At 38.2% G+C, this 16,793-nt stretch overlaps 1 protein-coding gene and 1 long non-coding RNA gene across 9 annotated transcripts in view; one reads left to right on the top strand and one right to left on the bottom strand.

Moving 5' to 3' along the window:
* Positions 1–372: 372 nt before the first annotated feature.
* Positions 373–8,728, bottom strand: LOC141501377 (uncharacterized). Of its 2 annotated transcripts, none has more exons than XR_012472222.1 (3): positions 7,035–8,728; positions 1,873–3,506; positions 373–854 (listed from the first exon to the last, which is right to left on the bottom strand). It is a non-coding gene; the product is annotated as an uncharacterized LOC141501377 (long non-coding RNA). The 2 variants fall into 2 exon arrangements; XR_012472223.1 differs by having other exon boundaries at positions 3,410–3,506.
* A 283-nt stretch (positions 8,729–9,011) lies between these two features.
* PIWIL1 (piwi like RNA-mediated gene silencing 1) overlaps positions 9,012–16,793 on the top strand; it is a 56,769-nt gene continuing 48,987 nt past the window's right edge. For 4 of the 7 annotated variants that reach the window (XR_012472221.1, XM_074205270.1, XM_074205269.1 and 1 more), the window contains exons 1-2: positions 10,637–11,168; positions 11,761–12,202. Coding sequence is in view for 6 of the 7 variants with exons in the window: in XM_074205270.1 (XP_074061371.1) it covers positions 11,064–11,168; positions 11,761–12,202 (547 nt within the window). In the remaining variant the exon portion in view is untranslated. Of the gene's footprint in view, positions 9,096–9,294; positions 9,341–10,636; positions 11,169–11,760; positions 12,203–16,793 lie in introns of those variants that run through there. The other 3 variants (XM_074205268.1, XM_074205267.1, XM_074205266.1) reach the window with 3 other exon arrangements.

The raw sequence follows: 16,793 nt of genomic DNA, 5'->3' as shown, positions 1-16,793 counted from the left end.
TGAGTCCAGAGGAGAAAGTGAGGCTGGTGACTTAGCTCAGTCCCAAGTCCCAATCTAATTCATGTTATTGTCATGGCATCACCTCACCGATGACCTGTCTTCTTTGAGAACAAATGACAAAACATCACCATCATCTACAAAAATGCTACAAAAAATGGGGGGGGGAAGCATATGCCCATTGATTAGGGGAAACTTATTGTGGTACATGATGTTTCCATGAAAGAAAAAATGAATATGAAGAATACATGCAGACATGGGAAGACATAAAACTCTCATAAAGCGAAGTGATTAGAACTAGGAAAACAATATACATGGACTACAAAAACATAAAAGGAACAAACAACAATGTCAAAATTAAACAGAGTGTAATATAACAACCAAACATTTCCCAGGAGAGGAGATAATGAGATGGCATTTCCTTCTCTTCTTTATAGAAGTGATAATGCCACAGATGTGGCAGACTGTTTAGTCTTAAAGATTTGGTTGATATATGGATTTGTTTTATTTAAGTTCATTTTCTTCTTTTTTTAATTAAGTTATAAGGAGGAGGATATTTGTCCTTCATTTTCAAAGAAGACCATGCCACCAGGGAGGTGATGCCATGAACAAGCACATGAACTGGATATGAGTGAGGGGATGCTCTGTTAAGTCACCAGCCTCACTTTCTCCTCCAGAGCCATCTAGGTCCAGTGGCCAGGTATGAATCAGGAAGACTGGAGGTTGTCCTGGATGCGAGGCAATCAGAGTTAAGTTACTTGCCCAAGGTCACACAGCTAGTAAGTGTCAAGTTCTTGAGGCTGGATTCAAACTCCCTTCCTCCTGAATCCAAGACTAGTGCTCTAAAGGATGGTTCTCTAGATAGGAGAGAGAAGGAAATAATAGTTAAAGAAGTTAATATAACAACAAAAAGATAAATTAAAATAAATTTTAAAATACTTTAATTATTTGGGGTTGAATTTTTAAGTGAAATAAGACTTTACATCTATTCCTCTTAAATTTCATTTAAAATGGGCACATCATTGTATTGGTCTAGCCATTCTGCAAATAATTTAGAACTATGCCCCCAAAGTCACAAAGATATATGTAAACCATTTATGATATGATTTAAAAGTAATAAGATTAAATCTCTACTCTAAAGAGATTAAAAAAAGAGAACACATTTGTTCAAGAATATCTCTAACTCCTTCTGTAGTGGTAAAAAATTTTATATTGAGGAGGTGCCCATTGGGAATAAGTGAACAAATACTGTATATGAATATAATAGATAAATACTAGGCCATCAGAAATGAAAGAAAGATTTCAGAGAAATCTGGGAAGACTTATATGAACTGATGATGAATGCAGTGAATAATATATAACAACAATAATATGATGCAAATAAAAATAATAATATATAACAATTGTAATAATAATAAATAACAGTAGTATAAAGACAAATTGCTTTGAAATCCTGAAGAAATCTAGTCAATGCAGTGAATATCATTCCAAAGGTTCAAACTGATTAAGTCTGTGGAGTTTTTGTTGTTGTTGTTTCTAATGGGAAGGTTAAAAGGGATTGAGGGCAAATTTCCCACTCATCCACCCACATAAATGGGAATAGAACCAAAAGAATCAGACACAAGAACAAAAGTTACATACTGAATTTATTATGTACTTAGAAAAGCAAGCTCTGAATTCAGCTTTAAAGTTTCAGAGAATTTTGTTGTGTCACATATGTTCCAGGCTAAGAGCTATGAAGGGTTAACACAGAAATAGTTATGTGCTTTAACCAGCAAGATGTACTTCAGAGCTTAGATAAGGGAGTAGCTGCATGTCTGAGCTAACAAGGTGTATTCCCAGGCTCGGATAGATAGCGCATTCTGAGATAATTACCTTCTGCACTCTGTTTATCAAATCACTGTTTGGTTCTCAAAACAATCTTCTCTCTGTTTATCAGAACACTGTTTGGTTCTCAAAACAATCACCTAAGACATACACAAGGTATGCATGTGAAAAAAATGCTTGCTAAAATGAAACGCTTATGTAGTTGGTTACATAAATGTAGAGTATAAAAGTATGTATCCTGTGATCAATAAATGAACCAGGTTATGCATCATATTGATGTCGGCCTGAGTTCCCTCCTCCGGACTCGACAGAATTTTTTCTATTACACTATGTATATGGAATTGTTTATTTTAGTGAGGCAGCTAGGAGGCATGATGGATAGAATGACAGGACAAATTTAAAGTCTTCAATGAATTAAAAAATAATAATGAGCTATCTGGTGGTTTTAGTAGATTGTAAATTCAATACATGTTGGCAGCTAGTCACAGTGGGTTTAGATTCAGGAAGATCTGAGTGCTGCCTCAGATACTTACTAGCTGTGTAACTCTGGGCAAGTCATGTAATTGCTATCTGCCTCATTTTCATTATTTAAAAATTGGTTATAATAATAGCATTTACCTCCCAGGAATATTTTGAGGAAAACCGATATTTATAAAGTGCTTTGTAAACTTTAAAGTACTATAGGAATGCTAGGTATTAGTATGTTCAAAATAAAATTAAAAAACTGCATTTTATTTTATTAGTTTTGTCCTAATGCTCTAGCTTGTCCAGGTAATTTTGCACCTTTAATCTTTCATCAGTATATATTCCCTTGCTTTATGTTATTTACAAACAGGATAAGCATGCCCTCTATGCCTTTATCATTAATCTGAAATCTTCTTCTAGAGAGTTCCTTCAAAGTTAATATCAAAATATTAGTGATTATTCTGAGTCCAGCCATTCAATCACTTTCATATTTATCTTTCTGCTATCAATCTAATCCATATTTCTCCTTTTTTTCTATAAGAATAGCATAAGACTTCAGTAAATTCTTTGCCAAAACCTAAGTGAGCTATATTACTTCATCTAATTCTAATAGGAAGGTTTTTTTTTCCCCTGATAGCCTAAATTGATCCCTGTGGAATTTCTACTCAAGGCTCCAGGTTCAGTATTCTTAGGGATAAGCATAAAAAGTCTAATCCCTTCTCCACATGATGATCCTTCAAATCATATACCTCCTGGATCTTCTTCAGTATAAAATTCCTTCACATTTGACTAGGGCTTCAAGGATGTTCACCATTCTGACTGTCCTCCTTTGAATACTTTACAGCATAATATTCAGAACTAAAATACATTACTACAAACAACTACAAAACAACAAACAGTACTTCAATTTTTATTCCAGGAACCTGTTGGGCTCCACTTAATGCAGACCAAGAACATAATAGCCTTTTTGTCTGACATGTCCCACCACTAACTCAAACTGAGGTAACATTCAACAAAACCCCCCATCTTCTGCGAAGCAATAGCTAGATGGTTGCAGTGGGAAGTGTGCCAGCCCTGAAGTGAGGAGGATCTGAGTTCAAATCCAGCCTCATATACTTACAAGCTGTTTGTCCTTAGGCAAGTAACTCTGACTGCCTCACATTCGGGGCTTTCTACAGGTGTCCTCATTCATATCAGGTCACTGGATCCAGATGGTCCTGGAGGAGAAAGTGAAACTGGTGACTGAGCACCCCCTAACTCAAATTAATTCACATACATATCATGTCATTGACTGCCTGATATCATGGTCTTCTTTTAAAATGAAGGACAAAAACAACCTAAAAAAGGGGGGGGGGTGGCTAGGTGGCACAATGGATAAAGCACCGGCCCTGGAGTCAGGAGTACCTGGGTTCAAATGCGGTCTCAGACACTTAATAATTACCTAGCTGTGTGGCCTTGGGCAAGCCACTTAACCCCATTTGCCTTGCAAAAAAAAACCCAACCTAAATGAAGGACAAACATCAACATCATCACTATCTATTCTACCCCTTTGCAACACTTAAAGTTTGTGTACCCAAGTGAAAGACGTTTATTAATTATTAATTTTTATCTTATTGGATTCATATTGATGCTCTACCCTATCTCTGTAGTGTCCTCCAAGACTCTGTCCTAGGTTGTCCTTTCTTTTTACTTTATGCTATTTCACTCAGTGATCTCATCAGCTATCATGGGTTCAACATCCATATATATATCATATATATGCATATATATATATATATATATATATATATATATATTCCAAGATTAGCCCTAATCTCTCTGATGATGTAGTAATGAATCTCCAACTACCTCTTGAACATTGCAAATGTCTGAGGCATATCTTTATCTTTTTTCCCCCTCCCAAACTTTACTAAAGTCTCATATTGTTCTTACAGAAAAAAAAAGGAGAAATATGGCCTAGATGATAGCATAAAGATAGATAGATATGAAAGTGATTGAATGGCTGGACTCAGAATAATCACTAATATTTTGATATTAACTTTGAATGAGGTCTCCAGCAGAAGACTTCAGATTAATGATAAAGGCATAGATGGTATGCTTATCCTATTTGTAAACATAAAGCAAGGGAAAACAGACTAGATGAAAGATTAAGGGTATAAAATTACCTGGACAAGGTAGAGCATTAGGACAAAACTAATCAAATAAAATGTAGTTTTCTATTTTCATAACTTCTTTATCACAGTCAAGGATATCAGTATCCTCTGTCACCTAGTCTTCTCTTTAACTCATTCCATAAAGTCAATCTATTGCCAGATCTCTTCATTTTTACTTTTGTAGCAACTACATCATAATTTATAAATCTAATTCAGGCTCTCATCACCTTTCAACTGCATTACTACAATAATAGCCTTCTAACTGATTTCCTTGCCTCAAGTGTTTCTCCATTTCAATTCATCCACCACTTAGCTGCCAAGGTGATTTTTCTTTTATCTTTATTTATTTTAAAAATATTTTATTTATTTATTTTTCCAAATACATGTAATGATAGTTTTCAACAATCATTTTTTTGTACATTTGGGTTTTTGTTTTTTCTTTTGTTGCAAAGCAATGAGGTTAAGTGACTTGCCCAAAGTAATATAGCTAAGTAATTATTAAGTGTCTGAGGTCAAATTTGAATCCAGGTCTTCCTGACTCCAGGGTCAGTGCTCAATCTACTGCACCACTGAGCTTCCCCAACAATCAATTTTTTTGCAAGGTTTTGTTTTTTATTTTTCTCCTTCCCTTCCTCCCCTCCCCCTTACCTCGATAGAAAGTAATCTAATATAAGCTATATATGTATAACCATGCTAAACATAGATCCTTATTAATAATTTTGTGAAAGAATCAAATCCAAACAGGGAAAAAAACCAAGGTGATTTTTCTAAATCTTGGATCTGACCAATTACATTCTACCAATTTCAACTTTGGTTAATGAGCCCCAGTGCCTCCTTTGTTTGGTATTTAAAGCTCTCCAAACCTGACTCCTTAATTTTTCTAGTGTTCTAATATCTGATTCCCCTCTATAATCCTATGCTGGTTTACCTGCAGTTCCTCCACTTCATTTCCTGTCTCCCGCCTTAATACTAACCATCTCCCAGGCCTAGAATGCTCTGCCATCTCACCTTACCCTCTTACTTTCACTGGTTTCCTTTAAGGATTTCAAACAAAGGAGGCACTTCCTGGTCCTACTAAATTGTTGATAACTTCAACTTTCAGATACCCACATTTACTCTGTATCTCTCTTGTGCATACCTAGTTATAAACATGCCACCTGACCAGCAAGCTGCTGGAGGGCAGTTCCCCATTTTCTTTGTATCCTCAGCCATTAGTACAGGACCCCACACTAGTAAACATTTAAGAAATGTTTTCCATCTGATTATCTGTCTCAGGATTGTGTCATCTGCAACTTTGATGAGCATATCACCAATGCCTTTATTTAAGTCATTGATAAAAATATTAAACAGTACAGGGTCAAATTCAAGTTGTAGAGATTCCTCCATGGGATTTTTGAAGGAATAGCATCTACTCTGAATACAGCCACACAACCAGTTGTGGACTCATTGGGTACAAAAAACAAACAGAAACTATCCCAGGGTCTATCCATGATTTTTAAATTGTGTAATAAAGAGTTTTAGCTTATTAAAAAAGAATTTTAGTTACTACTCATCGGCTGAAGAAGTATCTACACTAACTTCATATAGAAGTTAACAATAAAAGAGTTTTCCTTTTTTGATAAAGTGTGTTTTCAGTTACCAGTCATCTGACGGGAAGTATTTGGGAGGAACTGACCCATAAAATCACACTAAGCCTACTCTGCTTGGTCTGGAGTTAACTGTGGAACAAAGGTCTTTTCTCTTTCAAAGAAAGGGCTTCTTAAAAAGTAATTTCAAGCATCACCCTTACCATTTGGACACATACATGCATACATATATGAATATATATATATATTCAAGGTACATATCTTTAAGATATACATATATTTATTTCCATGTTGCCTCTTCCATTTGAATGTGGACTCTTTTAGGGCAAGGTCTGTGCTTTTGTCTTTCTTTTGTAACTCTAGTCCCATATACTCAGGCTTTGGGAGTCTCACTACACACAAGGCTTGCCCTACTTGTGCCTCTGGCATGCAGCACAGTAAGTCCTTAATAAATGCCTGTAGAATGAATGACTTGCTTCTGAAATTGAATTAGTTGGCTACTTCATTGGTTCTGAAGTAACAGTGGAATAAAAGGGTTTTTCCTATCTTATTAAAAAAGAATTTCAGGTATCACATATTGGTGAGGAATAAACTCTGGGAATTATACCAGGCTTATTTTTGCTAGCTCTGAAGTTTACTGGACCATCCAACTTTTTCTTTATTAAAAAGGAAATTCATTCATCATTCATCGGGTGTGAAATATTTCTTGGACACCCAATTCTGAAATCACACCAGGCCTTCTCTGTTGCCTCTGAAACCAATTGTAAGAACAAAAGACTTTTCATATTCAGACCCATGTGCTGACTTTTTCCTTGTTAAAAAGGACATTCAATAACCATCCATTAGCTGGGGTAATGTCTGGCTACACCCATCAATGAAAGGATTTACTCTGCTGTTCAGAATCATCCAGTGTTAAACCTAGATTATCTAGACCAGAGGTAACTAAATGTAGTGCTGGCCTTGGAATAAGGACACTTTGAGTTTGAATCGCAGCTCAGGTTCTTACTGTGCGACTTCTGGGCAAGTTGCTTTAGTTCTCTATTCCTCAGTTTTCTCATCTGTCAAAAAAATAAATTTTTAAAAAGAGAGGGTTAGAATATCTCAGCTCTAAATCTATGATCCTATGAGATCCAGATCCTTGAGTTTTTGGGAGGAAGAAAGTAGAGAATCAGGGAAGTATTAAAGATCCTTGCTTGGCTTCCAAGTCTTAAATCTTTAGTTTTTTTTCTCTAATAGCAATACAGAACAATTCTATGGTGTTTCAAAAGCTTAAACATATTTATGTCACCACAACCCAGAAGGGCAGGTGCTGTTGTTATTATTATTGCTATTTTATAGATTCCCACTTATAAATGACTCCAAAATTGACTAAATCTTTGAGAGGGGTGGGATGGGGGTGAAGGGTGAAGAACCGTGAAGAAGGGAATAGAGAGGGATGAAGGATAGGAAAGGAGGAAGGGAAATGGGAGAGAAGGCAAGAGAGGAGAAAAAGAGGGGTGGGAGGAAGGAGAGGGGGTGGAACAGAGGGAGGGAGAAAAGGAAGAAGTAAAAGAGGGAGGTGGGAAAAGTAAGGGAAGCATAAAGGGAGGGGTAAGTAAAAGAGAGAAGGGGAGAGGCAAGGGAAAAGGAAGGGGAAGTAAAAATGGGAGATGTAAAAGAGGACAGGGAAAAGGAAGTAAAAAATGGGAGGGAAAGGGAAGAGGAAGTAAAAGGGAGGGGAAAGAAATGGGAAGCAAAAAATGAGAGAAGTAAAAGGATAGGGGAAAGGGGAAGTAAAAGAAGGAAAGGGAAAAGGAAGAAGGAAATGGGAGAGGGAAAGGAAGGGGAAATAAAAGAGGGAGGGGGAAAGAAGGGGAAGTAAGAGGTTGGTTGGTTCTTGTCCTTCCTTATCAAAGTAGATCAAAATGTATGAAACAAATCAGAGTTTGACTGTGGCTGTTCAGGCCAATAGCAGCTTGGAATGCCCTACCACAGGCTGGGTAAGGTGGAATGCATTGCAGTCCAGCTCCAGGAGGACCTCAGTGCGTAGCCACTGGCTCCTCGAGTTGGGTTCTGCCTAAGAGGAATCGGGACTCGGGAAAGCAAGGATGGACATAAAGCACTAATGTACTAAAAGAAGCGGCAACACCTAGGAAGGGATAAGTGGAGGGAGATAAAAGAAGAGCCAAGCAGCAGCGGCTGGGCCAGGGTCAGAGAAGGCGGGCCTGGGGCTTTTCTGTCCTGCCTCTCCTCCGGAGGGCAAAAGGCCAACGGCCTTTCTCTTAGTGGGGCAGGAATTAGGTAGAGGTAAAAGCAAAGCCTAAGGGGGTGGGGAGGGACGGGGACACCCATTCTGCCCAATCTGAGCGGATTACAACGGGTTCCGACCACACTTCTCCGCTTCTGGTCCCCACTTTCCACATTCACGACCCCTGCCGCCGGTGAGCTCCGGTCTTCCCAAGACAACCGAAATGCAGGCGCCGCTGCTGCCCGGGGCCCCAGGCAGGCGGCCACGGGGTCGCAGCGGCTCGGCAGACCCCAAAGGGAGGGGAAGGGAAAGAGGGAGGAGGGGAGAGGGATGGGGAGAAGAGGGGGAGGGGAGGGGGCTCTCTTCCGGTCACCCCCTGGTCTTTGCAGGCACCCCGGGGTGACCTCTCAGTCAGGCTTGGGGCGCCGCCACCTCGGCCTCCTGACTAGGCCTGTCGGCCGGGCCGGGCCCCGGACCCGTCCTGTCCCGGCCAGCACCTGCTCCCCTCCTCCCAGGCCCGAGGCCCGGCTCCCCCACGCCCGCCGTCCTGCCCCGCCTCGGAGGGAGCGCCGGGAAGGCGGCCGACCAATCCCGGGGCAGCACGCGGCCTGGGGGCGGGGCCTTGCTCCTGGGCGGGGCCTTGCTTCGGGGCGGAGCCTTGGTTCTGGGCGGGGCCTTGCTTCTGGGCGGGGCCTTGCTCCGGGGCGGGGCTTCAGACTCGCTTCAGTCTCACTCCAAGCTCTGCCCGGGTCATATCCATCCGCCTAGGGGAAAAGAGATCCTAGTTCTAGTTCCTTTCGTCCGGCCACGCGGGGCGAGTCCCCGAAGGACCGTGACCAGGTTGTGCGTGGGGGCTGCCGGGGACTTATACAAAGGGAAGAGGAGGGTTGTCCTGGCGAGTGAGAGCCGGCGGAGTGATCCACTGTGAGGGGGATGTGGGGTCAGGTGTTCTCAATTGGAGGCTCTAAAGAGGCGGGAGAGGCAGCTTGGGGGCTGGCTGGGGCCGAGGCGGGGGAGGGGAGGAGGAAGAGGAGGAAGAAGAGGAAGAGGAGGAGGAAGAGGAGGAAGAAGAGGAGGAGATCGTAGTAATTTTGAAGGGGGAGGGGTTCTGCATCCGTCCCTTTTCCATTTGAGGACTGCCCTACCCCCCAGGGGTTGGCGGGGAGCCCTTTACCCCCATTCTGTGGAACTGGGAGGCCTCCACCGCTTGGGAGGGCGGTGAGGAGGGAAGGGGGAAGGTCGCTTCACTAGCTTGTTAACGCCTTCCCCCTTCTCTCCTTGTGCATGTCCGAAGGGGCATCATCACTTCACCCCCAACCCTGGATGAGAAAAGTGAGGGTCCCCGGGGTTTGTCATGGAGGGGGCTTCTGGGAGCCCCCCCCCGTCTTCCTGCACCCTCATCCCATAGGAAGGATCTTTCTCTCCCTTTATAGCTTTCCCTCTTTGAAGGATTCTTTGGTATTGCCCTCAGAAACGTGGAGGGGTCCCCACTGGTCGTTTTGGTTTGTTGAATAAAATAGTATTAACCTTATCCCAGTTTGTCCTAATCAGGGATAAACACTACCAGAGTGTTTGGCCTTTAAGGAAAAGCAAAATGCTTGCGGAAAACTGTGACTTAGAGAAATAGCCATAAATGTGTTACTTATCTAATTCTGCCTTGCTCTTCCTTCGGGCCAAGACCTCTAGTAACGTTTTTTTTTCCCTGATTAGGACAAACTCTAAAAAAAGGTGATGTTTATTCTAACCAGCCAAAACTGCTCATGAGAGGGATTGGGGGGGGGGGTATTTTCACTGTCTCTATCTTAATCTTACTTGGGTCATATGATTTTATAAGTATATACTTGAGTATATGATTTTATTGGTCATTATTATAACCATTTTGCAGATGAAAAAACTGAGCCTTAGGTTAAGTAAGATAACCATGGTAAGTACACATCAGACTGGGGTCTTCATGATTACATAACAGTCCCAAGTCCATCAGTCACAGCAACATATTGAAATCCAAAGAATTCAGGGTTGCAGGGTAGAGAATCAAGCCAAATTTGGTGTTTCTGCTTAAAACTTGTGTGACTGATTGCATGGAATAATGAACAGAATGCTAGATCAGAATTCAGAGGAATCAAATGAAAATCTCATGATCATGGGCAAGTTACTTAACACTAAACCTTTCTGGACATTGGTTCCCTTATCTGTAAAATGAGTTTGAATTAGATGACTTCTAAGATCCTTTCTAGATCTTCCTGTCTCTTCATAAAACCCAGGGATGATCAATTAAAAAGATTGGGGGGGGGGGGGGAGAATTGTAAAACTCAAAATAAAAAAATAAAAGTAAGTATTATTACATAATATTATATAATAAATTAAACATTAGTATTAATCAAATAAATATTAATAAACTAATATTATATAAAAGTAATAAGTCAAGTTATCCAAGCTAAATTTTCTTTCATGACTAAGAAGGGAAAAAAAGCTCATTCTTCTTTTTCATTCTTTATACCCAGGTTTTCAAACTAATGGTTAAAAAAAGAATCAATTTAAAATCTTTAGTTCTATGATGATTTCTTTAAGGCATTGCTATTTTAAAACACAGAATTGAAATAAATCCATTCAAGATTCCATTTGCAAGTTAGACCTCATTTGAAAAAAAAAATGTCTTCATTATCATAAGCTAACTTGGAATATCTTGTCCCAAGTGAAAAGGACTAGTTGTGTTTGTGTTTGGTAAATACATGTTCTCCTAAAGTTCATTTTGAAAGTTTACTCAAAATAAGAGAAATTCAAGGAAGTACTAAGGAAAAGTGAAGTTTAATGTATTTCTCATTTCTAGAAAAAAAAATGAGTGGTCGAGCCAGGAAAAAAGGAATGGCAAGAGGAAGACCACCAAAGGAACCCCAGAGTGGTATACCTGTTGGGGTGAGTACTCTCATTTCTATAAATGTAGACATATTGAGAACCATTCATCCCTTCTCTTCTGCTGAGCACTTTTGGGAATTTAGTATCCCTTACAAAACTATGGTTAAATTGGCTTAAGTTGTTGAATATTATAGATGAGGTCTATACTTGTATTTGATAATCCTGCTCTTCTGCCACCAACTAGCAACCCTTGCCCCCCCATCAAATCCTTAAAGGATTTTGAAATTCTATATATGCCCAGTGACTTCTTTCTAAGTCATTTGACTACAGAAAATGATGTTTGCTTATTTAAACCTAGTTTCCAAACGGGATTCCATGAGAGAATTCAAATAATAGCTCATAATATTTTTCTCTTCTTAAAATATTTAAATGAGGAACAACTGAATAGAAGTCTTTTGTCTGCAAATAATCTTAACTCCTCTTTTTAAAAGAATTCTCATGTATCTTTCTACTTTTCCTATTTTGGAGATAGTTTATATTGCTTTTTTTTAAAATGTCATTTTTGACTATGCAATTGAATCCTCTACTAGTTTGTGAGATTTAATAGTACTTTTAATTGCTAAGAAAAATAAATTAACCAAACAAACTGCAGGGTCAACAGTCTGGTAATGGGAGGGCTAGGCATCGACATTGGCAACGGCAGTGGCAACAAGTACCTGAAACAACTCTGGAACCAGGACCAGCACCAGAACCAGCTTCAGAACCAGGAACATCTCCAGAACCAGTTCCAAATCCAGCTCTAGAAGTGGCTCAGGCACCAGCACTGACTCCAACCCAAGGTTGGGCAGAAATATTGACTCGGCCACCAGCAACAGCTAGGGTACCAACTTTTTCAGAAATATTGGCTCGACCAGCAGGACGGGCTCGGGCACCAGCACAGGCTCGGGCACCCATACCACCACTACCAGCTGTAGCATCAGCCTGGACACCAGCAGTGCAAGTACCCACACTGGCACCAGCAAGTGAGCTTGTTAGGCATGAGGAACCAAGAGGGGCAGAAGGAAGAGCTGAGGAGGGAACATATTCATTTCCAGGTGATGTCATTGGGATGGGATTAAACCATTATTAAGATTTTTTTTGTTTCCTTTTCTTCTCTCTTTTCTTTTAAAAATTAATTTATTTATAACATTTATTTAAAAAAATTGAGGTCCAAAATTTTTCCTTCTCTCAACTCTTCCCTACTTATTAAGAAAAGAAGAAATGTGAAATTAGTTATACATATGAAATAACACAAAATATACTTCCATATTAGCCATGTTATTTAAAAAAGGCAAGAAAAAGAAAGTGAAAAAATTTTACTTTAATCTGTATTCAGACTCCATCACTTCTTGCTCTAGAGTGGATAGCATTTTTCACCATCAGGATAGTCTGGGATCATTGTATTCATCAGAATAGCTGAATCATTCCCAGTTGATCAATGTACAGTATTGTTATTACTTTGTAGATTGTTCTTCTGGTTCCCTTCACTTCACTATACAGTTCTTGACTCCCAGGTTTTTCTAAAAGCATCAAGCTCATCATTTCTGATAGTATAATAAGACTCCATTATAATTATAATCATTCAGTCATTCTCTAATTGATAGGCATCCCCTCATTTTCAATTCCTTGTACCATTAAAAAGAGCTGCTATAAATATTTTTTTCTTTTTCTTTGATCTTTTTTTGGGATATAAAGCTTGTAGTAGTACTATTGGGTCAAAAGGTATGCACAATTCTATAGCCCCTTGGGGATAGTTCCACATCACTCTCTAGAATGGTTGGATCGATTCTACCAACAATGCATTACACTGTCCCAATTTTTCCACATCCTCTCCAACATATATTATTTTCCTTATCTGTTTAAAATAGTAGTCACTTTGCTAGGTGTGAAATCGTATTTCAGAGTTTTAATTGGAATTTTTCTAATCATTTATTTTCTTATGACTATAGATAATTTCTTTTTAAAAGTTTATTTAAGGCAGTGAGGATTAAATGACTTGCCCAAAGTGACATAGCTAGGTAATTATTAAGTGTCTGAGGCCAATTCTGAACTTGGGTCTTCCTGACTTCAGGGCTGATTCTCTAACCATCATACCACCTAGCTGCCCCCGAATGACTCAAATTCTTATCAAGTTGACTCAGAAATAAGTTCAGAGGAAACTAGCTGTAAATTTGTTCCCAATTTATTGTTTTCCTTCCAATTTTGGTTACATTGGTTTTGTTTGTGCAAAGACTTTAAATTTAAAGTCATCAAAACTATCCATTTTAATTCCTCTAACCTTCTCTCGTTACTGTCATAAATTCTTCCCTTATCTATAGATCTGAAAGGTAAGATTTTCCAAGCTTCCCATTTACTTTTTATATCAAACTTTCTGTCTAAATCATATACTCATTTTGACCTTATCTTGAAATATGGTTTGAGATGATGGCCTACACTAGATTCTACCAAACTCCTTTCTACTTTTCCCAGAAGTTTTTGTCAAATAGTGAGTTCTTCTACCAAAAGCTTCTACATTACTGTGGTCATTTACTATTATACAATGAATACTTTATTTATTCCACTGATCCACCATTCTGTTTCTTAGCCAGTACCAGATTGTTTTGATGTTTAGTACTTTGTACTACAGTTTGAGATTTTGTATGACTAAACAAACTTCATATATTTTTTCATTGGTTTCCCTTCATATTCTTGACCTTTTGTTCTTCTAAATGAAATTTTTCTATCATTTTTTCCTAATTGTATAAAATCATTGATTGGTATGGTACTGAATAAATAATTTAGGTATAATTGTCATTTTTATTATATTGACTTGACCTACGTATAGCAATTTTTCCAGTGATTTAGATCTGACTATTTACATGAAAATGTTTTGTAATTGTGTTCATGTAGTTCCTGGGTTTGTCTTGGGAGTTATAGACTCCCAAGTATTTTATATTGCCTATAGTTATTTTAAATTGAATTTATCTTTCTATCTCTTGCTGCTGGATTTTGTTGATAGTATGTAGAAATGCTGATGATTTATAAAGGTTTATTTTATACCCTGCAACTGGGCTAAATCAATTAATTCAACTTTTTTTAGTTGATTCTCTAAGTATACCATCATATCATCTGCAGAGGGTGAGTTTTATTTCATTATTGCCTATTCTAAAGGCATCTATTCCTTCTTCTTGTCTTACTGTTTTTGTAGCTAGTTTTTGTAGTACAATATTAAATGTTTGATTCTCTCAAAAAAGAAGACCCTCTTGTCCATGACCTATTATTTATTGCCAGATGATTTTACTCTGGGTATTTTTTGTGTACCCCATTTTCTCTTGTTTCAGTCAATCAGTTACATTGTATGCCCGTATTATGAAGCAGTTAGACTAAAGGATACAAGCTCAAGGAATTAAACAATCCCTACTTATAATGAACTTACATTCAAATGGCTACAACGAGCAGATAGAAACAAATACACTACAAAATAGATAAATGCATATATATGCAAAGTAGTTAAGTGAAAGGTATTTTGGGAAGGTGTGAACTAGCAATTTAAATAATTGGGGAAGGCTTCATATAGAAGATGGCATTTGAGTTGTATCTTAAAGAAAGAGAGGGAGAAGTGCAGTTCAGGCACAGGGGATGCCCAAGGGAAAAGCAGGAAGGCAGAAGATCAAAATTTGTGTGTGTAAAGAACAGAAAGACCATTTAAGCTAAATCAAAGTGTATGGACTGTTGAGTAAAGCCCACCGGGGTGGAAAGATAGATGGGACCAGGTTATACTAGAATATAAAAGTTCAACAGAGTTCATGTTTTTCCCCCAGATTCTCCTACAGATCTGACTGTTCCTTCTAAATTTGGTCTCCTAAGTCCTTGTGCTTCTTAAATGTGCCCATCCATGGTCTTATGACAGTATTAAAAAAGGAAGACCATAATATGGGAATATTCATATTAAAGAATCAGGAAAAGATGAAGAAGGCAGAGATTCTTCATAGACTTTGGAACTGGAAGATAATTTTGAAATTATATAATCTAGATCTTTCCTCTTTCAGATGATTGATTTTCCAGAGGACTTGATTTTCCTAAGGTTATAGATTAGAAAAGTAGGGCTATGCTCTGGACCATCTTTTCTCTTTGTACTCTTTTGGTGATCTCATAAGCTTCCATGGGTTTTGAACATCATCTATATTTAGATGCTTCCCAGTTCTCCATATCCAGTTTATAGTTTTCTCATGAGCTCTAACCTCATGGCACTAACTGTATGCTAGGTATCTCTACTCTTTAACCTTTATTAAGTTGCTTTCTTATGAACAGGGGGGAGAGAAGGAAGAGAGGGGGGAAAATGTGAAACACAAAACCTTGCAAAAAATATCGTTGAAAATTACCTTTGCATTAAGTTGGAAAAATAAATAAGATATCCTCCACTCTTTTATCTTCTTGGTAGCTTGAGTTTCAATATGTACAAAGTAGATTTCATTATCTTTTACTTTTAACTTATTCCATTTTCTAAATTCACTCTTGTCTTGTAGGAACCAACCAAATTTCTCAAATTCAAAACCAAGGAATCTTCTGAGACTTCTTCACATGAATCGGATCCGGCCCCTCCAATTCACTGCCAGGCTTTATTGAATTTCAAATCTGTTTCGTTCCCTCTATTCATATAATTACCACTCTAGTCTCATTTGAATTACATCAATCTCCTAATTACTCCACCTGCTTCCATTCTTTGTTCTCTCCAAATCCATCATCTACACAGTTGCCAAATTCATATTCTTAAAGCATGGGTCTCAGTCTGACAATGTCAATCCCTTCTTTGTTCAAGAAACCTGTGTATTTTTATTAATGCTAGGGTAAAAGACTAAATGTTCTTCTCTGCAATTAAAGTCCTTCACAATCTGGTACTAGCTAAGGTCAATTTCATATTACTTTCCATCATGTTCTCTTCCTTATAACCAAATTACCCTATTTCTTATTCTCCATATATTCCATTCTATTTTGAAATTTGAGTCTTTGTACAAGCTATGTTTTCTTCAAGGTTTGACTCAAGTTCTATGACTTTTCCAAAAGGCTTTTTCTTATTTCTTCAGTCTCATATTAATTCATATATATTTGCATTCATTTATCTGTATGCAAGTAGTTTTCACTCAACAGAATGTAAGTCCCTTTAAGGCAATGACTGTGTCATTTATCTATTAACCCCAATATTAATACATTACCTTGCACACTGGTTTCTGATAAATGTATGTTCAATTGGGGGAAGGGTAATTGACTTAAATGATAGAGCATGACAATAACAATCTATGATCCTGTGCTGTTTTAAATTAAACTTTATTTTTTAAATTGAAAATATTTATTTCCACATCCATGAACCTATGACAGTGCTGAAAAAGGAAGACTATGATATGGGAATATCTATATTAAAGAATAAGGAAAAGATGAAGGAAGCAGAGCTTTATCATAGACTTTATAACTGGAAGATAATTGAAATGATATAATTCACATTTTTTCCTCTTGCAGATGAAGAAACTGAAACTGAGAAGGATTGATTTTACTAAGGTTATAACACCCATGTAAGGAGTATAGCTGGGAGATAGAAAATGTTTTTAGAGGAGGCAGCTAGGTGATACAGTGCATTAAGCACTGGCCCTGGAGTCAGGAGGAAGAATAAGG

This window comes from Macrotis lagotis, chromosome X, assembly GCF_037893015.1.
Source record: "Macrotis lagotis isolate mMagLag1 chromosome X, bilby.v1.9.chrom.fasta, whole genome shotgun sequence".
In the NCBI taxonomy this organism is placed as follows: domain Eukaryota; kingdom Metazoa; phylum Chordata; class Mammalia; order Peramelemorphia; family Peramelidae; genus Macrotis; species Macrotis lagotis.
This window is presented reverse-complemented; position numbering and strand designations above follow the sequence as displayed.